Source organism: Salvelinus sp. IW2-2015, linkage group LG7 (genome assembly GCF_002910315.2).
Source record: "Salvelinus sp. IW2-2015 linkage group LG7, ASM291031v2, whole genome shotgun sequence".
NCBI classification, from domain to species: Eukaryota; Metazoa; Chordata; class Actinopteri; order Salmoniformes; family Salmonidae; genus Salvelinus; species Salvelinus sp. IW2-2015.
Genome location: NC_036847.1, coordinates 24,226,848 through 24,252,772, shown reverse-complemented (window position 1 = coordinate 24,252,772; position 25,925 = coordinate 24,226,848). Strand labels below are relative to the sequence as shown.

At 42.3% G+C, this 25,925-nt stretch overlaps 1 protein-coding gene across 2 annotated transcripts in view; it reads right to left on the bottom strand.

Moving 5' to 3' along the window:
* Positions 1-25,925, bottom strand: part of LOC111966651 (prickle-like protein 2) — a 41,472-nt gene that overhangs the window by 15,210 nt on the left and 337 nt on the right. For both annotated transcript variants that reach the window (XM_023991505.3, XM_023991506.3), the window contains exon 2: positions 8,762-8,844. In XM_023991505.3, the coding sequence (XP_023847273.1) occupies positions 8,762-8,844 (83 nt within the window). The remainder of the gene's footprint in view (positions 1-8,761; positions 8,845-25,925) is intronic.

Sequence of the window (25,925 nt, the reverse complement as noted above, 5' to 3'; positions counted from 1 at the left end):
TATAAATATTGTAGGCCTAGCCTATAGAAAGCTGATGGGATACTCCTCTTTTTAATAGAGGCCATCAATCTGTTTTCTCACGCAATTGCACAGCCTATAGAAATGTTGCGCAACATGAGCTCATGGACTCTCATGAAGTGTTTGACTAGATTTTCGATTAGATTTGCATTGATGTTAGAATGATTAGAGGGACAATAGAGTGCTGAGTACCAGGCAGTCTAAGGGTTGCTCCCTCTCATTGAATAACTCAAGCTGGTTGATCCGTTGCCATTAGTAACTTAATTATTCTTATAACTTCTTCTGTGTGCAATTTTTAAATAATGGGTTCAAGGACATACATTTGGTGTATTATAAGCAATTATTGGTACCATGATTGTCTTTGAATTTGTGAAATGTATTTACACAAAGACTGACCATGAATATTGCAATTTTTCCATTCAATATAATGGTGGATCCTGTTTTCTGCTAACAATGCCTGCAGTACTGCGGCCGTCCTTAAACTTCCGTGGCTACAATGAGAGGGGGCAGTCGTTCTCCCCTGTCCCACAGTGGTTAATAACTGTTGGAGGAAGAGAAGATGGAGATGGAGGGAGTAATCCTCCCCCTTGTCACCACCTCTGGGCTGTCATATCTTTCCTCTGAGTAATTGTTCCTGTATGTGGGACTGACTGTGGCAGTGTGAGAAAGGGTTTGTACAGTATGTGTTCATGTATGTGTAGGCATTACATGTGTGGATGCATCAGTGTGTGGATGCATCAGTGTGTGGATGCATCAGTGTGTGGGCTCCTGTATAAACAGTATCTCTCTGGTTCTTGTGTGATTGCATAACAGGCCCTCAGCTGGTATTTGCGGCTCAAGGCCTGTTCCTCAGGCACAGATGGAGGACAAAGCCGCTTTGCGTAGACATCCCCCTTAAAACACACACAAACACCAATCCTTTCATGTGGATAAACAGCATTCACTTTCAATCCCCTGTTCTAAAGTCTCCCATCTCATCCTTACTACTATTCCCTTCCCAATAAAATATTAAACTGAACAGCTCTCCTGCGGATCGTTTCCAACCCTGGCTGCCTGAGCTCCTTATAAGGCCAGGTTGTAGTGCAGTGGGTTCAGTATAAATCATGGTAAACATAGCAGGTCACCTCAGGGTAAGCCATGCTGGCAAAACTCACAAGCCACAATCTAGCCCCAGCTGTTTGTCCTCAGAGCGTGTGTACACTGTACGTGTGTGGATGTAAGAGCCACCGTTCAACACAGAGTCACTTGTGTGTGTGTGTGTGTGTGTGCACGTGCTGGTACAGATGCCCCGCAGCATGCAGGCAGCTGGAAAACCATTACATGTACCAGGGAATGTTATCCAGCCACCCACCAGCTCCTCAAAATAACAGGGAGATTTATCAGGAAAGTAATCAGCAAAGAGTTGTCCAGAGTATAGTTTCCAAGTCCAACATGAAATGCTATTGCACCAGAGCAATTCATTTTAAATGATGTGTAGGTCTGTGCTTGCAAATGGGCTTGATTGTTATTAACCCACTTGTATCTCTTTGCCAGCCTGGAAAGACATCTAGCTTGCCATTTAGAGTATATTTAGCTTGAATGCCAGGATGGCACACTCAGCCGCCAGACCCAGCCACTGCCAAGAGACCCTCAGAAATGACCGGCGGTGCTACTGTGGTCACAGAGCAGATGCTGATGTGATATGTTTGGCCTGTAATCCCTCTTACGCCTCCAATTCTCAGGTTACGTCACAACCGGCTGGGAGTCAGCGCACTGTGGCTGTTAACAGTTGTTGTTGTTGAGGCATCTTTCTTTGTGTTGATATGTAAACAGTGACTCTGGTTGTGGATAATCCCGTACATGACTGACTGCTGGGCAGAAGGATACAGTAAAGTAGTGTAGGCTGCTTCTCTGTGATGGTACTGAGGTCAGAAATCATTGCTCTGCCACATGGCCTAAATGTTTACTATGACCTCTCTGGTCTTTTCACACAGCACTGATGGCTTTAGCGTAGTTCACTAGTATTATATATTAGAAACATATACAGTATATCCTTCTTTTATACTCTACATTTTTTTAACGAAGCACATGTCTAAAAAATTATTAGAATAAAATACCTATTAGCTTGTGGTACTCTAATCTGGTCTTAACCACTAAACAGAGTAAAACATTGTGAACTGGGCCAGCATGGAGACTCTGTAACTTCCATTAGTGCACAGTACATACTGCACAGCAGGACCACATAATCCTGACACATAATCCTCAATAACTTCCATATTCCCTACTAGCCCTCTTGGAGGGGAGCAGAAATAACTCTCTCTCTGCTTATTTTCACTTTTGGAATGCCACAACACAAATTACAATCATTAGCGGTCCTGTTTTCAAATCTGCTAGCAGTGCTAACAGGCTCAATCTAAATTCTAAACCCTCTCCCTCTGGCGAGTAGGGACCCCACTATCCACTTCCTACTATCCGCTGTGAGCTAACACATTCAAGTACACACAAGGACTTTTACTTTCTGTTTGATGAGTGTTAAGCCTTCCAATTAGTGGCTACATACAACAAAACAAAAAAGTAAAGCAGGAATTATCCAAGACGTTTACCTTTCGTCATCAACGTCACAAAGAAATCCATGCTGACTCTGTAACATCCTCCTATCCAGACCGGTGCTATAGTGAAGCTTCTCAGAATCTGATCTCAGATTTAGTCACATCGTGCTGCTGCCTGTCTGTCTGTCTGCCTTGTCAGAGCTGAGTTCAAGATGAGGCAGCTCCTTACCAGCAGAAATGTGTTTTCTCTCTCAACATGTCTCTTTTCAATGTATCCCTCCCCCACACCATCCCTCTACCCCCATCTGATAAGAGTTGACCAAACAATAAGTCTCTGGACACACACACACACTACATTCTTTCCATTCACTGCATGGTTTCTCCACACTTCTAAAAAGCGTGCAATAGTTAAATTTGACCTCTCACATTTTCAGAACACACATACACACCAATGCCGTCAGCTTTAATGTTTGAAATAATTGGAGCAGATTCTATAACAACTTCATTTGGGAATTAATCATTCTATGTTCTGACAAGTCTAATCAAGATGAGCAATGCAGCACAGATAAAAAAGGCTTATGTTTGGACATCAAGCCATTTTGACCAATTAAAGGATGGCATTTCAGAGAACATCTTGGCCTGGCTACAGACCTCTAAGAAGTCCAAAATCATAACAGCTCATCTGACCTCACTGTCAATCACTCCAGGATGACCTGTCAATCAACAGATCCAACCCAAAAGGCCCTTTGTCCTTAGATCTATGTTAAATTGCCTCGCTTGTCAATCTCTCTTTTATCTTTCTCTGTTCATGCCCCTTTTCCGGTTTCTCTCACTCTTGCCTGGAATAACTATTTAACTGTTCAAACATCAACAAGTGTGCCATCAACCCTGACAAGATAAGTAATAAGATACTCACTCTTCCATACAATCACAACTTATAACAAATTCAAGTCACTTTTTAGATGTATCATTAGCCACTCAATCCATCCCCATTTGTTTTGGCCATACATGTGTCAAATGGGTAATGTACTAACCAGTTTGTACAGTACAGTGACCAATAACCCTCTTGGGATGAATGTGTCTGCTCTGCTCTTGGTGTGACTAGCTGTGATTTAAACTGAGTAGCTACAGTATCTCTCTCTGTGGCCTGATAGTGCTCTGAGTCCAGATTAGATATATCCATCTATCCCTCTGAGAAACAGATGGACACTGTCCCAGAATGCTTGCTCTGTGGTCACTAATTAGTGCCTGAGTAATCACCACGCCACCTGCCTGCTCTTACCAACTAATAGGGGAGGCTGGCTTTGAGCACTCTGTGTCTCAGTGTCACTGACTGGGACCTATGGGGTCACAAGTAACTTAATTCCTCCTCTGGTGGATGGGTAGTGGAGCCATCTGCACCCTGCCTAAGAGGCCTCTGCCCCGGCCCTGCCTGGGAGAGAGCAGGTTGATGATGGATCACTGCCCTGACAGTGTGGTTAAACAGCTGAGCTCTTTGGTCACTTGCCTGTTTGTCTTCCATGGGGGTAGGTGTTACTGTGAATGGGTTAATAAAGGAGATGCCATTTGTCCTGAACTCTGGAGTCTTTAAGATGTTAAACAGTGACCCCCATACATCTCAATCATTTAACCATTCTGCTCTGTGGTAACTGGGAAGTAACTGTGGTTCTGACACCTCCTGCTTAAAAGGATTACACATCTCTCATTATTCTTGCCCTGATATCAGACTGGAACATTCAACAAAAACTCCCTGTCACCAGACCTCAAACCAAGTACCCTCTCTATTCTGCCCAAATGTCTTTCAATAACTTCACCATACCAAAGATGAATATAACCATACCAAAGATGTATGGTAAACACATCAATGATATGATGACAGTTGCAGTTTTATATCTGGTTCTTTTATCTGGTTTGTCTGTGTTTTTAGCACAACAGTATAAAGTACAGTAGAGTCACCATGTGCTTTAGATTAAGGACTGTTTGTCTTCAAAGCCTGTTGACTTGACCTTAACACAGGGACATAATAACCAAGGGCGCAAGCACTCAATTAGAATAATTTGATAGAAATGAATACCCTCCTTGCAGCCTTTATTCCATTTTATAAACTGGGTGGTTTGAGCCCTGAATGCTGATTGGCAGACAGCTGTGGTATATCAGACCGTATACCATGGGTATGACAAAAATGTATTTTTACTGCTCTAATTACATTGGTAACCAGTTTATAATAGCATAAAGGCACCTCGGGGGTTTGTGGTATATGGGTAATATACCACGGTTAAGGACTGTATACGCGTTTCATCGTGCTTAAGAACATATCTTAGCCATGGTATATGGGCCATATACCACACCCCCTCGTGCCTTATTGCTTAAGTAGAACCCAGTCTGTGTTTCTTCTGACTCTTTATTAGTTCAATCTGCCAGCCAGGGTTGGCTTATCTTCTGAAGGCCCAATGTGTGTTTGTGTATGCTGCATTGTTTAACCCAGAACTCTCTTTCTCTCTGTCAAAACTACCATGAAATGTGGCTATTGTCTCAATTCACTAAAACAACTAATAAAGGGAATACTTCAGAAAATAGTCAGAAGTGTGTTAACTTCAAGCCTTGTGCGAATGTACATTGCGTCTACAAAAATATTTTTTAAATGTACCGGTCCAAACTCAAAACCTTCTAAACTGCCCTTCCTCAAAGTGCTTATTAACTGTATGAAGACAGTGAAAAGTCAGAGAGGGATGGGTTGAAGGAGGGGTGGCTCTATCACAGCAGTGGTGGCTCTATCACAGCAGGATCTGAAAGAAAGGGATGGGGAGGAGGGAGGGAGAGATTCAGGGAGGGGGAGAGAAGTTTAGGGCTTCATCACAGCGGTGGCGGCAGTAGCCGGATCTGAAAGGGCTAATCTTATTAGGGTGACGTACAGGATTAGGACTAACTAAGAGACCCAATGGGCTGGACACACTGAGGAGGAGAGGGAGGACAGGATTAGGACTAAACTAAGAGACCCAATGGGCTGGACACACTGAGGAGGAGAGGAGGACAGGATTAGGACTAACTAAGAGACCAATGGGCTGGACACACTGAGGAGGAGAGGAGAGGACAGGATTAGGACTAACTAAGAGACCCAATGGGCTGGACACACTGAGGAGGAGAGGAAGGACAGGATAGGACTAACTAAGAGACCCAATGGGCTGGACACACTGAGGAGGAGAGGGAAGGACAGGATTAGGACTAACTTAAGAGACCCAATGGGCTGGACACACTGAGGAGGGGAGGGAGGACAGGATTAGGACTAACTAAGAGACCCAATGGGCTGGACACACTGAGGAGGAGAGGGGGATGGGAGGAGTGAAGAGGATTCATTCAGGGAGACTGCAAACACAGAAGAAAGGGGAGAGGAAAACTAGTTGTTCCTCAGAAAGACACAAGGACACTGACTGGACACCTAAATGACCATAGGTGGTTGAAAAACACTTCAACAGACAGACACTCCTTTTCAGGGGCACAGTGAGCTGTATACTCTCTCCATATTTATTTGGTCAGTGAAGCTTCAACTTTCATTTTGGCTCTTTGAGATCAAATGTTTTATTTGAGGCGATAGTACAGAATGTCACTTTTTATTTGAGTGTTTTTATACATACACTACATGGCCAAAATGTGTGGATTTCAGCTATTTCAGCCAAACCCATTGCTGACAGGTGTATAAAATCGAGCATACAGCCATGCAATCACCATAGACAAAGATTTGCAGTAGAATGGCCCGTACTGAAGAGCTCAGTGACTTTCAACGTGGCACCGTCATAGGATGCCACCTTTCCAACAAGTCAGTTCGTTACATTTCCGCCCCGCCAGAGCTGCCCCGGGTCAACTGTAAGTGCTGTTATTGTGAAGTGGAAACGCCTAGGAGCAACAACAGCTCAACCTCGAAGTGGTAGGCCACACAAGCTCACAGAACGGTAGCGCCGAGTGCTGAAGCACGTAAAAAGTCTTTCCTCTGTCACAAGACTCACGACTGATGTACGGGAGTGTATATACTTTTAAAATGTGTGACACCGAAAGACAGAGGCTCAAACCTATATGTACACTACCGTTCAAAAGTTTGGGGTCACTTAGGAAATGTCCTTGTTTTTGAAAGAAGAGCAAAAAATTTTGTCCATTAAAATAAGATCAAATTAATCAGAAATACAGTGTAGACATTGTTAATGTTGTAAATGACTATTGTAGCTGGAAACGGCAGATTTTTATGGAATATCTACAATGGCTTGCGAAAGTATTCACCCTCATTGGCATTTTTCCTATTTTGTTGCCTTACAACCTGGAATTAAAATAGATTTTTGGTGGGTTTGTATAATTTGATTTACACAACATGCCTACCACCTTGAAGATGCAAAATATTTTTTATTGTGAAACAAGCAAGAAATAAGACAAAAAAACTGAACATTTGAGCGTGCATTACTATTCACCCCCCCAAAGTCAATACTTTGTCGAGCCACCTTTTGCAACAATTACAGCTCCAAGTCTCTTGGGTATGTCTCTATAAGCTTGGCACATCTAGCCACAGGGGTTTTTGCCCATTCTTCAAGGCAAAACTGCTCCAGCTCCTTCAAGTTGGATGGATTCCGCTGGTGTACAGCAATCTTTAAGTCATACCACAGATTCTCAATTGGATTGAAGTCTGGGCTTTGACTGGGCCATTCCAAGACATTTAAATGTTTCCCCTTAAACCACTTGAGTGTTGCTTTCGCAGTATGCTTAGGGTCATTGTCCTCCTGGAAGGTGAACCTCCGTCCCAGTCTCAAATCTCTGGAAGACTAAAACAGGTTTCCCTCAAGAATGTCCCTGTATTTAGCGCAATCCATCATTCCTTCAAGTCTGACCAGTTTCTCAGTCCCTGCCAATGAAAAACATCCCTACAGCATGATGCTGGCACCACCATGCTTCACTGTGGGGATGGTGWWCTCGGGGGATGAGAGGTGTTGGGTTGAGAGGTGCTGGGTCAGACATAGCGTTTTCCTTGATGGCCTAAAAGCTACATTTTTGTTTTATCGGACCAGAGTACTTTCTTCTATATGTTTGGAGAGTCTCCCACATGCCTTTTGGCCCAGAAATGCTGTTGCTCCAGATACTCAACTAGTCTAAAGAAGGCCAGTTTTATTGCTTCTTTAATCAGAACAACAGTTTTCAGCTGTGCTAACATTATTGCAAAAGGTCTTTTTAATGATCAATTTGCCTTTTAAAAGGATAAACTTGGATTAGCTAACACGACGTGCCATTGGAACAAAGGAGTGATGGTTGCTGATAATGGGCCTCTGTACACCTATGTAGATATTCCATTAAAAATCAGCCGTTTCCAGCTACAATAGTCATTTACAACATTAACAATGTCTACACTGTATTTCTGATCAATTTGATGTTATTTTGATGGACATTTTTTTTGCTTTTCTTTCAAAAACAAGGACATTTATAAGTGACTCCAATCTTTTGAACGCTAGTGTAGATATTATTATTCCATTACTTTACTTAGATTTGTGTGTATTAGGTAGTTGTTGTGGAATTGTTAGATTACAGTGTATAGGCTACATGTATAATCAGAGAGCTCCGTCCATCCACAGCATGTCATAGGTCTCTGCTATGAACCCTGTCAAAAGTTTTAAATGTGCTAAACCACATGAAGCTAGCATTTCTAATGGTAAACCCTTGCACTCAGAGGTTGTTTGTGTTGTGTGTGGATAACGTCCACTCACACAAAGTGCAGCTGCTCTCAGTTTTTTCCCCCGAGATTCTCTATGACCTTTTCTTTCACATTACTGAATGCTTTATCTGTTCTGGATGTGGTAAATGTGTTGTGTGTGGATAATGTTTGAGTCAATATCTAGACCTACTCTCCACATGGACAGTTTGGTTAATCAGCTCTCCAATCCCCAGTCCACTCTAACATACAAACACACAGAGAAACCATATTGTTGTCAGAAATCACCCAATAAAGAATGGAAGTTAGCCATATGACTCTTCCTCAATAAGTATGTTACAACCAAATAGTGACGGCCATGCGACACACAAGAGAGCACTGCCTACACTGTGATCATACCTATCCTACTTATGAGTTATGACTCCAAAATGAAAAGGAAAGACACCCATGGCATGAAATATAATCACATGAAACATCTTGAAAACAGTGTCTATGTTCCTGTGAGGAGTATGTGACAGGAGTATGCGAGGCCTACCTCCAGCCATGCATGCGAAAGCCAGGACACTGGTCTCCACATCTTATACATGGTTGTCCCCGGTCTGGGTCTTCCTCCTCCTGCTGAAATCACCACAACACGACATTAGACACCCAGTATGATATCATTCATGCATCACAAACAATTACAATAAAATTATCAACAAATACAGCATTTATTTATTTCACATGACAGTAAGTGAGTGGGAGGAGAAATGGTCACGTGTCAATGGTCATTCCACTCTAATCAAAAGCAGTATGGATGGTGAGAGGGTCATCCTTGAGGTCATTTATTGCATAGGATTAAAGTCGAGTGATCTTTCCCAAAAGATTATTCTCTGGGAAGCAAAATAAATTCACAGAGATCCAGTGAAAAACATGGACATATCCCTTCCCTTACCCCCTCAATTTAAACATCTGCTGTTTGATTCCATGATTGACAGAGAAGTAGAATTGTATTGGTTAAAATACACATCAGGGTACTTACTGTATGTAATATTGGTCTTGCTCATAATCCATGGGTGTGATGTCATCTGTGAGTACATGCGTGTAAACAATGTGCATGACTGTGTAACAGGGTGTGTTAATAGGGTTGTGTATGTTTATGTGTACACACAAACTCAGCAAAAAAAGAAACGTCCTCTCACTGTCAACTGCGTTTATTTTCAGTTTATTTTCAGCAAACATAACATGTGCAAATATTTGTATGAACAAAAGGTTTCACAACAGACATAAACTGAACAAGTTCCACAAACATGTGACTAACAGAAATGGAATAATGTGTCCATGAACAAAGGGGGGGGGGGGGGTCCTTTCAGGACCCTGTCTTTCAAAGATAATTTGTAAAAATCCAAATAAACTACACAGATCTTCATTGTAAAGGGTTTAAACACTGTTTCTCATGCTTGTTCATTGAACAATATACAATTAATGAACATGAACATGCACCTGTGGACGGTTGTTAAGACACTAATAGCTTACAGATGGTAGGCAATTAAAGGTCAGAGTTATGAAAACTTAGGACACTAAAGAGACCTTTCTACTGACTCTGAAAACACCAAAAGAAAGATGCCCAGGGTCCCTGCTCATCTGCGTGAACGTGCCTTAGGCATGCTGCAAGGAGGCATGAGGACTGCAGATGTGGCCAGGGCAATAAATTGCTATGTCCATACTGTGAGACGCCTAAGACATCGCTACAGGGAGACAGGATGGACAGCTGATCGTCCTCGCAGTGGCAGACCACATGTAACAACACTAGCACAGGATCGGTACATCCAAACATCACACCTGCGGGACAGGTACAGGATGGCAAAAACAACTGCCGAGTTACACCAGAAACCACAATCCCTCCATCAGTGATCACACTGTCCGCAATAGGCTGAGAGAGGCTGGACTGAGGCTTGTAGGCCTGTTGTAAGCAGGTCCTCACCAGACATCCCCGCAACAATGTCGCCTATGTGCAAAACCCATCGTCACTGGACCAGACAGGACTGGCAAAAAGTGCTCTTCACTGAGAAGTCGGGGTTTTGTCTCACCAGGGGTGATGGTTGGATTCTCATTATCGTCGAAGGAATGAGCATTACACCGGCCTGTACTGGAGCGGGATCAATTTGGAGCGGAGGGTCTGTCATGGTCTGGGACGGTGTGTCACAGCATAATCAGTCTGAGCTTGTTGTCATTGCAGGCAAGACAGGGAAGACATCCTCCTCCCTCATGTGGTACCCTTCCTGCAGGCTCATCCTGACATGACCCTCCAGCATGACAATGCCACCAGCCATACTGCTCGTTCTGTGCTGGATTTCCTGCAAGACAGGAATGTCAATGTTCTGCCATGGCAACAAAGAGCCCGGATCTCAATCCCTTGACACTGCTGGACCTGTTGGATCGGAGGGTGAGGGCTAGGGCCATTCACCCCAGAAATGTCCGGGAACTTGCAAGTGCCTTGGTGGAAGAGTGGGGTAACATCTCACAGCAAGAACCGGCAAATCTGGTGCAGTCCATGAGAAGGAGATGCACTGCAGTACTTAATGCAGCTGGTCGCCACACCAGATACTGACTGTTACTTTTGATTTTCACCCCTCCTTTRATCAGGGACACATTATTCCATTTCTGTTTGTCACATGTCTGTGGAACTTGTTCAGTTTATGTCTCAGTTGTTGAATCTTGTTATGTTCATACAAATATTTACACATGTTAAGTTTGTTGAAAATAAACGCAGTTGACAGTGAGAGAACGTTGCTTTTTTTGCTGAGTTTATTAACACTTGTGAAGGATGCCCAGCGTGTGCGTTAAGGCAATAAACAGCATATGCCTTTTTTTTTTCTTTTTCAAATCATATTCGCACACCTCATGTAGCCTAGCCCATAGGCCTATATGTTTTGTATCACAACTAAAGTATCCAAGTAACTTCTTCAAATTAAGCACATTATTCCGCTTTGCAACCGGTGTAGAGCATAACTGTAGAGCATAACATGGTCCCAGACCATGACAAACCCTCCACCTCCAAATTGATCCCGCTCCAGTACAGGCCTCGGTGTAACGCTCATTCCTTCGAGTATGTAAACTCTGGGACAGTTGTGGAATGCCATCGATCTCACTTTTTTTATGTAGATGTTCCAAAGGTCTGCATCAGTGGCTTGTAGGCTATGTGTGGAAGCCAGGAGATGCTAAACGTGTTTATGTAAACGAACAGTCAAATACCGTGTGACCGGCAGTTATTTGCTTGACAATCACTGGCTGACAAAATGTCCTGACCGCCACAGCCCTAGTTAGAGGTAGGGGAACAGGTTCTCCTCCAGTCCAGAAGTAACAGCCCAGGCACTGAGTCCAATCCCCATACAGCAGAACTACAGCTCCTGCTGGGAGTGGGACTACAGCCACACACGACCCAAACTATCACAAGTAATTTTGTGAATTCAGAATATCTCAAAGTACATTCAACAAACCATAAAAAAAATACAAATGTTTTTGCACATTAGTATTGGTGTCTATTCATGTAAGTAGTCTTTGAGAGTGTGTGTGTCACACTACTGCTCTATTGTGGTGTCTCTTTTTAGAGATGAGAGGAAGGAAACAGATACAGGAAGTGTGCTGCACCCTTTCCTTTCCCTCTCCGTGTAGTCACTGTCTCCACTTTCCTTTCCTCTGACATCCTACCTCTCCTCTCCCACATTCTGATGAATAATTTTCTCACAATAATGTGCTCTTTTCTTACATTCGTCTAAAGGTGTTGAGAGATACAGTAGATGATAAACAGTTGGTTCACACCATACAAAAGGTTTCCCCAATAGACACCCCGCGGGCCAAATTCGTCTCGTGGGTGATTTTATTTGCCCCCCAAGTTTTCCAGCTCATAAAGTTATACAAGTATAGCGAGTAGCCATTTTCAGTGAGTGTGGACATTTACAAGCGAAAGGGAACGAGAGAAATTGTGCAAATGAACAAAGTTGTGATGTATGCTTGTCTGATGGAAGAGCAGCATGTGTACATGGAGCAGAGGGGGGAAAAAATGCTAGTTGGAAGCACAGGGAAAAAATTGGCAGCTGTACAGATAACTCATCCAGAGGTCTTTGACTTCTCAAACACGGCAGAAAGCTAACACCCCGTCTCCTTATTAATTCAGCCACATACTCAGCTAACAAGTAACTACATACACAGCTGGAGAGTATAGCACATCTTAGACAGTTATAAGATATGATGGCAAACATTTAGTAGTGAATTGCATACAAGTCTAACTTCATTACCTCATATGTGCAGCACAACAGAGAAGGACTCACCAATAAATATAGAACGCTATGGATTCACTAGCGTCCGCATTCTCCAGTTGTACACTTTACAACGAACACGTGACTGCCTGCTGTTCTGGGGAACTACGGTAAGCTTCATAATGAAAAATAATGTGGCAGGCAAAATGAAGAACGCAATCTCCTTTATCTCCTAACTTATTCCACGAGTTCACTGCAGGTATTTACTTAAAAAGTAGCTACAAATATTGAAATGTATTCAAAAACCTCAAAGAAATAGTTTCAACGGTATTGACGGTATATGAAAACCATCCTGTGGGTATTTCCAAATAACCTGGAATACGGTATATACTAGAGATGCACAATATATCGGTGAACATATCGGAATCGGCTGATATTAGCTAAAAATGCCAACATCGGTATCGGCCCGATGTCTAGTTTAAAGCCGATGTGCAAAACCAATGTCAAAGCTGACGTGCATACCTATATAACGTAGGTACATGATGTAATGACGCCACGTAAAATGTTGCACTACACGTGCAACACAGTATTCCTAACCTAGCCCACAATGTCTGCTGTGTGGACCGAGCAGTCAAGTCGAGCAGTCATTTGAAAGCGTAAGGAAATTTCAGAGAGAGAACTCAAAGGTGAAACCCATTAAAGCCAAGATAATGGAATTCATTGCCCTTGACAATCAACCGTTCTGTTTTTTTGTAGTACTATTTTTCAGATGTTGCCCTACCGGAGTTACACAGTAATAGCGTCATTGCTATTAGCTTCATAACTGACTTTTAGACCAGCGATATCAGGCCCATAAGCATGCAGAGTCTGACAGCACAGTGGGTCATCGAGAATTTTGTACTGAGGAAAGTCGTATTGCATGCTCATGAATATGCTGGTTGTCATACCGCTGCTGCCATTTCAATGGCATTTGAGAACATGTTTRAAACTTGGAAACATGAACACACTAGKTAGCKCCATTCGAACAACTGACTCGAGGAATAAGCTCATCAACTGCGCCTGCAGCAGACGTGATACCCTCTGTCATGGCATTGAAACACCTGTTCAACAAAACTGACAGGAACGTAAACAAATGTGCACAAAATTTGAGATAAGCTTCATGTGCGTATGGAACATTTCTGGGATATTTTTTTTTTTTTTAGCTCATGAAACATGGGACATACACTTTACATGTTGCGCTCATATTTTTGTTCAGTGTGTTAGGATTTATGTTTATGCACTATAGCCTGTTAGCATATTGTTTGAAGATGAATATTGTTTTGTAGGTGTGTAAGGACTGACCAACACAGGCCATAAAAGCTGTGGTCAGTCTGGAGAGGGGAGGGGTGCATCACTCTAGGCCAACCAGGGAGGTTGGGAGATCACTGATCAGTACATATTAGGCATTGTTTGAGTGAAGATTCAAGGGGGAGATTCAAGGGGGAGACACAAGACGGAGCTAATCTACCCAGCAACCAGATGTGGCAAAGGAAAGCACTCAGGGACTTGGACAAGTCCAAGTGCCACCAAAGGCGGAGCAAGAGTCTAACCGTGCTCAGCCTCTCTACATGAAGGCCAACTGGACGAGTTGGAACTAAAAATGTCATAGTATGAACTGCTTTTTTGAGTACATTCCACAGTTCCTGATCTACCCTGCGCCGGAGATACAGTGAACCCGTATATACGAAAATTGCATTTACCATTTATCGTTTGAGTTTAATTAAAAAACTTAAAATATATTCGGTGACTCTGAATCACATTTGTCCTGATGCCAGATTTGAACTGACGCAAATCTCTTTCAAGTGTAGTATTCGTGTTGTAATTCCTAATTCTAACGCTACCGTGATTCTGTCACATAACAGTGGAGTGCATGCCCATTCTGACTTCGTCAATGCTAAGCTAACCAGTTAGCTAGCAGCTAGCGTGTGACGTTAGTGCTGACTAGTTTCTATGGGAGTGAAGATAGCCCCTTTTCCCAACGAGGTGGATATTTTTACTGGCCCACATTGGTGAATGAAACGTTGCTCTTGACAACAGTTTGCCCCGGCAACAAAACTGCCCACACAGGCTGTGAACAAGCGATTTGGGTGGCATTCCTCTTTATTGTGTCGCCACCATGCTCGATGCTATGTACGAGGACCGCTACTTCGATGCAGACAGAAACAGGGTTTACGTGAAATGTTACATACACAGCTGGACAAGATGGAAACAGACACAGTGACAGTGCGCACCGAGGAAGAGGCCACGGACAGACAGAGCTGAAACTTCACTGCCTGACATGTATGATGCAATCCTGGTTGAGAATGAAATGACTGAACAGTGAACAAACGAAACAGCACAGCAAGTAAGTGAAAGAAATATTGTTTTGATTATGTTTTACTGGTAATGGGGACATACGTAAATGCAACAAAAATACTTTTTGGTCAGTGTGTGTGTGTAACCTTTATTTAACTAGGCAAGTCAGTTAAGTCAGTTACAAATTCTTATTTACAATGACGACTTACCCCAGACAAACCTGGACGATGCTGGACCAATTGTGCGCTGCCCTATGGGACTCTCAATCACAACCGGATGTGATATAGCCTGGATTCGAACCAGGGACTGTAGTGATGCCTCTTGTACTGAGATGCAGTGCCTTAGACCGCTGTGTCCATGTGTGTTAACTATTTGACTGTATTAGAATGCTTAAAAGGCAGCTAAAATGTTAAATATCAGATATTGGTGTCGTTTTTTTTAGCAAGGAAAATATTGGATATCGGTATCGGCCAAAAATGTAATATCGGTGCATCACTAATAAATCGCTAACCGCTACATACAGCCTACATCATTGTCACCATATTAGCTCTCTCTCTGTCTTGATCTCCTTCATTTTAGAAGAAATCTATTTGTTCAAAACTGTTCAACTATTGTCTTTCTCTCTCTTTGAAACAACTACTCACCTCATTTTAGGTACTGCAGATCTAGCTTGTGCTTTTAGTACTAGATTCTTTGATCCTTTGATTGGGTGGACATGTCAGTTCATGCTGCAAGAGCTCTGATAGGTTGGAGGACGTCCTCTGGAAGTTGTCATAATTACTGTGTAAGTCTATGGAAGGTGGTGAGAACCATGAGCCTCCTAGGTTTTGTATTGAAGTCAATATACCCAGAGGAGCTAGCTGTCCTCCGGCTACACCATGGTGTTATCCTACAGAGTGCTGTTGAGGCTACTGTAGACCTTCATTGCAAAACAGTGTGTTTAAATCAATTATTTGGTGACATGAATATATTTACTATAGTTTTATCTAAAGGAAAACTTTAATGTTTCACTATCTTTATGAAATTCACTGAGGATGGTCCTCCCCTGAGGAGCCTCCACTGGATACGGTATCCCGCCCAACCCTATTCCCAAGTATTCCCACGCATCCCAATTTAATCAAGAGTTGAAATGATTCAGTTTTTGTCAAATTCTATATCTGTTTGGGCTTCTTGCAGTGTACAATTATGTATTACTATGTTCCRGCCCCCGACCATCCACTCAAGAAAAAAAAGAATATTAATAATATTATCGACCCACGGCTGAATGTAATTGGGAACCCCTGCCACACACCATAACCTGATACCCCGTCTTGGTTTGTGTACATGACAATTTGTCAGTCTACTCTTGTTTCATTGTGCAAAACATTAGCCAGCCCTTCAAACAATAGAAAGGGAAGGATTGGGTGGTTAACAAAACAATATTTCTTAGATAAGTGAGAGAGACAGGGAGAGATAATCACTGCCACGAAACAAGAACACATAGAAAGAACATTGCCAAACAACTGGAGACTCCCTCGAGCAATCTCACAAACTAGACAGACATGCAGACGCACCACTTATCCTTCTCTCTCACATACACACACCCAAATCAACCAAACCCATGTGATATGGGAATTGGGAAGGCACCTGTGAATACCTGCTCAACTTTGTTCTCAAACCACATATCAGTACATAGGGTAAATGTAATGTTAGTATTCACGTCAAGCCAGTTATACCATTTGGGTTTTTATTGCTTGTGAATCTGGGTTATTATGATGGGACTGCAGTGCTAACAATAGACCAATCTGTTGGATGTTGTTGTCTGTATTTTACTCTTTTCATTAATGAGTCTATTCCTTCACTGAGTCCAGATGTTGTGATGTTTGTGTGTCATTGAGAAACTACACAACTGATACACTTCAACACCAACCTACCAATGGCGCCATTCCCCTGCTCTGAGCTCAGATGCCCAATCTATGAACAGCATCAACAGGTTAGTCCACAAGAAACAGTCACAAGCTACGGAAAGAACATCGAATGGTTCACATACCGTTTTATTGCATCTGGTGTGTGTGATTTAATATCTACACAAGGACATGTACATGCATGCTCACACACAGACATAAGTACTCAAAGTTATCTAAATCAATCAGTACAAGGTAGAAACATAAATTAAAAAGTTAAACATAGCCTGTTTGAACGTCTTGTGTATACACCCAAATGTATAATGGCAAGAAGGTGGGGATAAAGGGACTGTACAAACGACTTCTGGGTGACTGGAACTTTCTGTTCTTTCAGACATGGTGACTGATCTCAGGGGTACAGGGAGGGGGAAACCCCCAACTCTAATCACACAAGCTCAACGGTACGGAGTACTGAGAAAGTAAGTCCTCGTCAAACGTTCCCCTCCAAGTTGCTATTAATAAAATACGAATTCAAACATGAAAATATCTGTTTTGTACTTCATATCTTGTACAGAACACACACGCTCACACATAGTCTCTCACAGTCAGAGAGCTGACTCTTTTGTCTCTGGGGAATGCGGCGACCCATGTTAACACGTGTGCTAAAACAAACAGTTAGTGAAACCACATTGCCCTCTGCCACACCCACTGATCCTTGACATGTGCAACTCTCCACCAGAGCATGGGACTTCCTGGGAAAGTCCAGCAAAGTGTGTCATAAATACAGAGAGAAAAACAGGGGAGGAAAAGACCAATCATGTTGGATTGACAAATGGAGGATTAGAATACTGGGGAGAGAAGAGAGGAATGGAGAGAGAGGGCATGCAAATCATGCATTGTGGGTAGAGCAAATAACAGAAGTACTACATACTGTATAAAGCCTGCAGAGAAAGGGGCATAAGTAAATGCAATAAAGACGCATAAAATGTTAACTAACAACTGTTAGGCCAGTACAGTAATGTTCGGTTCAGTACAAGTGTGGTTAAATCAGCATACAGTGCATTCGGAAAGTATTCAGACCCCTTCCCTTTTTGCAAATACTGTTACATTACAGCCTTATTCTAAAATGGATTTCTAAAAATTAAAAGGAAAGGCACACACCTGTCTATATAAGGTCCCACAGTTGACAGTGCATGTAAGAGCAAAAACCAAGCCATGAGGTCGAAGGAATTGTCCGTAGAGCTCCAACACAGGATTGTGCCGAGGCACAAGGCACAGATCTGGGGAAGGGTACCAAAAAATGTCTGCAGAATTTTAGGTCCCCAAGAACACAGTGGCCTCCATCATTCTGACATGGAAGAAGTTTGGAACCACCAAGACTCTTCCTAGAGCTGGCCGCCCGGCCAAACTGAGCAAACAGGGGAGAAGGGCCTTGGTCAGGGAGGTGACCAAGAACMCGATGGTCACTTTGACAAAGTTCCTCTGTGGGGATGGGAAAAAAATTCCAGAAGGGCAACCATCTCTGCAGCACTCCACCAATCAGGCCTTTATGGTAAAGTGGCCAGACAGAAGCCACTCCTCAGTAAAAGGCACATGAAGAATCTGCAGAGAAGAATGGGAGAAACTCCCCAAATACAGGTGTGCTAAGCTTTTAGCGTCATACTCAAGAAGACTCAAGGCTGTAATCACTACCAAAGGTGCTTCAACAAAGTACTGAGTGAAGGGTCTGAAAACTTACGTAAATGTGATATTTCCGKTTTCCTGTTTTTCCTTTTTCATTATGTGCTATTGTGTGTAGATTGATGAGGGGAAAAAACAATCTAAGCAATTTTAGAATGAGGCTGTAACGTAACAAAATGTGGAAAAGTTCTAAGGGTCTGAATACTTTYCGAATGCACTGTACTCAGCAGTGAAATCCCAAACATATTGACGATAAAAGCACACTGCTCTCTGACCTTAAAATCAATGTAAACATTTGTGAGTTGATCAATGCCAGGAGTCATATGTTCAGATAATGGTTGTAGGCCTTGAGTTTATGTACTGCATATGAATGCCTTTATAATAGTGCATAAACAAGAAACACAAGGTCAAACTCCATCCTCAAAAAGCTGATCCATTCTGCTCATGGAGTAAAAGCCGGTATTAGAACAGTCCCATCTGTAAACTGATCCAGAAAGAAATGCATCCAAACCTGCCAATCTGGTTCTAATTAACTCCATGGTGCAAACAGAGAGAGAGGGGATGTTATCTGCATATCATTACCATGACGAATAAAGTTTGTAATGGAAACTTCAGATCCATCATACAACTYTGGCTCCTTTAGCTTATTTTTCCTTGAATGAAGACAAGAGCCACGAAGAGAAATGCATCATGTGCTAGAGAACATGTGAAGGAGATGATGTCAAGAAAACTCTCACATACTAAGTCAAAGTACTGTGGATTATTGTGGGTTTCATGCGTTTCCTTCACATTTCTTAGAAAGAGATGACATACTTTAGGTTTATGGCCCTGCAGTGGGTTGGGCTATTTTGCGATCTGAAGTAGGGGATGTGATGGGTGGGGACTGCTGACGAAGGAAGTGAGGTAATAAACTGCATGTGTGACGTACAGTTGAAGTCAGACGTTTACATACACAAGGTTGGAGTCATTAAAACTCGTTTTTCAACCACTCCACAAATTTCTTGTTAACAAACTATAGTTTTGGCAAGTCGGTTAGGACATCTACTTCGTGCATTACACAGATAATTTTTCCAACAATTGATTACAGAGATATTATTTCACTTATAATTCACTGTATCACAATTCCAGTGGGCCAGAAGTTTACATACACTAAGTTGACTGTGCCTTTAAACAGCTTGGAAAGTTCCAGAAAATTATGTCATGGCTTTAGAAGCTTCTGATAGGCTAATTGACATCACTTGAGTCAACTGGAGGTGTACCTGTGGATGTATTTCAAGGCCTACCTTCAAACTCAGTGCCTCTTTGCTTGACATTATGGGAAAATCAAAAGAAATCATCTAAGATCTCAGAAAAAAATTGTAGACCTCCACAAGTCTGGTTCATCCTTGGGAGCAATTTCCAAACGCCTGAAGGTACCACGTTCATCTGTACAAACAATAGTACGCAAGTATAAACACCATGGGACCACGCAGTCATCATACTGCTCAGGAAGGAGATGCGTTCTGTCTCCTAGAGATGAACGTACTATGGTGCGAAAAGTGCAAATCAATCCCAGAACAACAGCAAAGGTACGTGTGAAGATTCTGGAGGAAACGGTTACGAAAGTATCTATATCCACAGTAAAACGAGTCCTATATCAACATAACCTGAAAGGCCGCTCAGCAAGGAAGAAGCCACTGCTCCAAAACCGTCATAAAAAAAACAGACTACGGTTTACAACTGCACATGGGGACAAAGATCGTACCTTTTGGAGAAATGTCCTCTGGTCTGATGAAACAAAAATATAACTGTTTGGCGATATTGACCATCGTTATGTTTGGAGGAAAAAGGGGGAGGCTTGCAAGCCGAAGAACACCATCCCAACCGTGAAGCACGGGGGTGGCAGCATCATGTTGTGGGGTGCTTTGCTGCAGGAGGGACTGGTGCACTTCACAAAATAGATGGCATAATGAGGATGGACAATTATGTGGATATATTGAAGCAACATCTCAAGACATCAGTCAGGAAGTTCAAGCTTGGTCGAAAATGGGTCTTCCAAATGGACAATGACCCAAAGCATACTTCCAAAGTTGTGGCAAAATGGCTTAAGGACAACAAAGTCAAGGTATTGGAGTGGCCATCACAAAGCACTGACATCAATCAGATAAAACATTTGTGGGTAGAACTGAAAAAGTGTGTGCGGGCAAGGAGGCCTACAAACCTGACTCAGTTACACCAGCTCTGTCAGGAGGAATGGGTCAAAATTACCCGAAACATTTGACCCAAGTTAAACAATTTAAAGGCAATGCTACCAAATACTAATTGAGTGTATGTAAACTTCTGACCACTGGGAATGTGATGAAAGAAATAAAAGCTGAAATAAATCATTCTCTCTACTATTATTCTGAGATTTCACATTCTTAAAATAAAGTGGTGATCCTAACTGACCTAAGACAGGGAATTTTTACTAGGATTAAATGTGAAGAATTGTGAAAAACTGAGTTTAAATGTATTTGGGTAAGGTGTATGTAAACTACTGACTTCAACTGTTTACACACATCCTACTTTAGTTACTGCCTATGACCTTGATATCATCTTTAACTAAAAAGCATTTTTTTTGTTATTGCAAGGTGGGGATCAGATATTGTGTGTTTGTTCTCAGGCTCATGCATGTTATGGCTATGTGAACACAGCAATCAGATAGATTGGGAGGGCCACAGATAGTTAGGTAAAGGGTTGAACCTAAAAGCTGACTAGTGCCATCATAGTCATATACAGTCGTGGCCCAAAAGTTTTTGAGAATGACAAATATACATTTCCACAAAGTCTGCTGCCTCAGTTTGTATGATGGCAATTTGCATATACTCCAGAATGTTATGAAGAGTGATCAGATGAATTGCAATTAATTGCAAAGTCCTTCTTTGCCATGCAAATGAACTGAATCCCCCCAAAACATTTCCACTGTATTCTAGCCCTGCCACAAAAGGACCAGCTGACATCATGTCAGTGATTCTCTCGTTAACACAGGTGTGAGTGTTGACGAGGACAAGGCTGGAGATCACTCTGTCATGCTGATTGAGTTTGAATAACAGACTGGAAGCTTCAAAAGGAGGGTGGTGCTTGGAATCATTGTTCTTCCTCTGTCAACAATGTTACCTGCAAGGAAACACGTGCCGTCATCATTGCTTTGCACAAAAAGGGCTTCACAGGCAAGGATATTGCTGCCAGTAAGATTGCACCTAAATCAACCATTTATAGGATCATCGAAAACTTCAAGGAGAGCGGTTCAATTGTTGTGAAGAAGGCTTCAGGGCGCCCAAGAAAGTTCAGCAAGCACCAGGACCGTCTCCTAAAGCTGATTCAGCTGCGGGATCGGGGCACCACCAGTACAGAGCTTGCTCAGGAATGGCAGCAGGCAGGTGTGAGTGCATCTGCACGCACAGTGAGGCGCAGACTTTTGGAGGATAGCCTGATGTCAAGAAGGGCAGCAAAGAAGCCACTTCTCTCCAGGAAAAACATCAAGGACAGACTGATATTCTGAAAAAGGTACAGGGATTGGACTGCTGAGGACTGGGGTAAAGTCATTTTCTCTGATGAATCCCCTTTCCGATTGTTTGGGGCATCAAGAGGCGGGTGGACAAACAAAAACCCACAAATTCTGACAAACTCCAAACATTGATTATGCAAGAATGGGCTGCCATCAGTCAGGATGTGGCCCAGAAGTTAATTGACAGCATGCCAGGGCGGATTGCAGAGGTCTTGAAAAAGAAGGGTCAACACTGCAAATATTGACTCTTTGCATGAACTTTATGTAATTGTCAATAAAAGCCTTTGACACTTATGAAATGCTTGTAATTATACATAGTATTACATAGTAACATCTGGCAAAAATATCTAAAGACACTGAAGCAGCTAACTTTATGGAAATTAATATTTGTCATTCTCAAAACTTTTGACCACGACTGTAATGGCAATTTTGGGTAACACTTTGGGGTACTATGTCCTGGTAAAATAAATATTGGGGGTACGCCGTACCGGTAAAAACATGAGCCTATCACAATAATTAAAAACAAAATCAAAAAAGCCTTCAGTTATTATACAACTATTTATCATTACCTCATTAAAATGTGCGAATGGTCTTGAAAACGGGTGGTATAGCCTACACTCCAAAATGTGATGTGGTTCAACGAAAACACTGACATTTTGACAAGGYAGAGATGAGTGGCCGAGACACGCGGACAGCGGTGGATGCATAGATTCTGGCCTACACTTTTAGAAAAAAGGGTTCCAAAATTGTTATTTTGCTGTCCCCATAACAGAAACATTTTTGGTTTCAGTTAGAACCCTTTTGGGTTCCATGTAGAACCCTCTGTGGAAAGGGTTCATCATGGAACCGAAAAAGGTTCTACCTGGATCAAAAAAACGGTTCTTCAAAAGGGTTTTTCTATTGGGAAATGCCGAAGAACCATTATAGGTTCTGGATAACACCTTTTCTTCTAAGAGCGTAATGACAATTGCCAAAATGTTGTGTAACAGATGTTTCTTTCCATTCACCACTGTTTGGAGGCTGAAAATACAATGAGTGTACAAAACATTAGAAACACCTTCGTAATATTGAGTTGCACCCCCCCTTTTGCCCTCAGAACAGCCTCAATTCGTCAGGGCATGGACTCTCCAAAGTGTYGAAAGCGTTCTACAGGGATGCTGACCCATGTCCCACAGTTGTGTCTAGTTGGCTGGATTTCCTTTGGGTGGTGGACCATTCTTGAGACACAAGGGAAACTGTTGAGCATGAAAAAACCCAGCAGCGTTACAGTTCTTGACACAAACCGGTGGGTCTGGCACCTACTACCATACTCAGTTCAAAGGCACTTAAATCTATTGTCTTGCCCATTCACCCTCTGAATGACACACATACAGAAGCAATGTCTCAATTGTCTCAAGACTTATTTAACCTGTCTCCTACCCTTCATCTACACTGATGAAGTGGATTTAACAAGTGACATCAATAAGGGATCATAGCTTTCACCTGGATTCACCTGGTCAGTCTATGTCATGGAAAGAGGTGTTCTTAATGTTTTGTACACTCAGTGGATGTATGTTAGTGATGTGCAGTTCGCAAACTTTTTTTTATTTTTTTTAACAACTCTTTTTACTGACTCGAGAGTCATGAATCGTTTTTCGGAGTGACTTCATTTTAGTTGTTCGTTAGTCCTGCTAGTGCTGGCCGCTATGAGCCCTACAGCAGGATTAATACACCCTCCTCTAGCTCAACGGCTCCAGACACGTGCTCCGACCACCAACTGTCTGTCATTATGCACGCAGGGAATAAATAGATCATGAGTGTAGAGAAGAAAAATACCTGTTTAGAACTCATAATTGATCGCATGCTGCAAGAATGAATGCAATGAATTGATTATTGAATGTTACGATGGACACAGCTTTGTAGAACCAAAACATACATAGCCTCTGCTCAACAAACTCAAGAGGATTCATTTGGGGGGCTGCAGTTCACAAACAACATTGTGCTTATCACCCTCACGGCAGTCAAGCAATGCATTGCGCCAAGAGTCGTTCACAATCTAGTCTGGTTGCGGCCACTACTACGTGCTCTGGGCATTAGGCCTTACTGACTCAAATGAACTAAATGGGTTGAAAGATTTGTTATTTTGACTGAACGAGTCGAAAAGTTCAGAGTCCGTAAAAAGAGCCGAACTTCCTATCACTAACAAACATGCGCGGGTAGCTTAGTAAAGGAGCCCTGAAGTGATTATTTGACAAGCACGTGCACGCATACGAGGTCCCTTACCGGGAAGTAATGTATTCTACTTTCACCCCTCCTTATACTCATGTTATAACAATGTAACTATATAGTAACATTGTTACAATGCATATAAGAACAGATGCTGRAATGGAGCCAGCAGGGTGTTTAGCTTAGTCATAAAACAGAATGTTTTACGTATAGTTTTCCCGCTGTGTTTGAGGAGTTCAACGTTAACAGTGGAGGGGTCAGGGGTCACAGGCCTGTGCAGCCTAAATCACTAAAGGCATGCTGGGTTGAGTTGTTACACTCCTCACTGGGCTGGATACATCAAACACACAGCCTGCAGGGAACGCTTCATCTAACCATCTTTCTCTTCTCTCGGGAATGGTCAGGAACACATCCCCATCCCTTTTGAGCGCTGACAATACCATACTGCATGTTAACATCATACAGCCTTTTGTTTATCTTTGCAATTCACAGGTTCTGTACCTTTTGTGATGCAAGTTGATAAGGTGATCAGGTGTTTACCTCAAATGCATCTACTGTACACCTGGGATTATATTTGTTGTCGTCAATAGGGATTTAAAAGAAGTACTTCAGTCAGGGATATATTTTCTGCAAAGAATGCTTTTATTGCTTCCTGAAAATGTATCCTCTCTTTGACTAAGAGAGGCTGACACCAACTAAACTCACCAGCTGGCTTACTGTGTTGTGTCTTGACCTCAAAACCACCCTTTCAAGTGATTCATGACAAAACTGAATAGGCATAATTCTGCAGCTTTTGCATGTCTTAACTACCTGTGTTTTTAGTTTCCAATGGGAGGATTGCTTCAGGCTACTAAAATGACGCTGACTAAAAGCTTTATTCACATTTTGGAAGCTCCTGCAGAGGAAAGGAGACACGTACTCCCTGGATATGCCTTTTTATGTGCCTTCTTGAAATTGCAATAATAACTCTTTAAAATGTGTATGTATGAATGTCTTATATAATGTCCACATAACATTTCAACTTCTACTGAAGTTCTTATAGAATCGATACTGTAGATACAGAGCAGTCATGAATACAGCAGACCCTAAATGGGACCATAGTGTGGATCCGTTGTGTGTGGCGAGTTCCACATGCCAACAGCCCAGTATAATTATAGTGGTATTCACTTTTAAGGGCATTGGAAATGCTCCAAGTCTGCTAGAAGCCAGATGTTTAGTATAACAACAGCTATACTAGTCCTCCATGACTGAATGTTTCAACTCCCTTACAGACAAAAAACAATGTCCTCCCTGGCACTAGTCGTAGGTGTAAACTCAAATGCATTGGTGAGTCAATGTTCTTAAATAAAAACATTTTTAAAGACTACCTTGCCTTTGAGCAACAAGTGTGTTTACATTTTAAAAGCGATATGAGTGTGTGTCACACAGAGCTCCCTTGAGTGTGCGGGCTGGGGTCGGTGAGTGGTAGGCTATACTTTGGGCTATAAGTTGCCTACCTAACCTGTGCAGGTAAATGCCAATGACGTAGATGACCGTACGCCCCTCCCACGCAACCATGATTCATCTCAACTCAGAAAACAAAGAACGGAATATTTGTAAACTAAATCAAGAGAAGTAAAGTAACTTGTCCAATTATATCATAACGCATAGGCAGGTCTATAACCAATCCGAATAACACAACGTTAGCAAAAAACAACCACATAGCCTATTTTGTTCTGCCAACTTTGATTATCTGTATTTGTAAGTTAACTAGATACACTTCGAAAAGCTATTATATGTCAATAATGTCTTAAGTACGTTCCAGATAACAGTAGGCCTATACCACGGACTGAA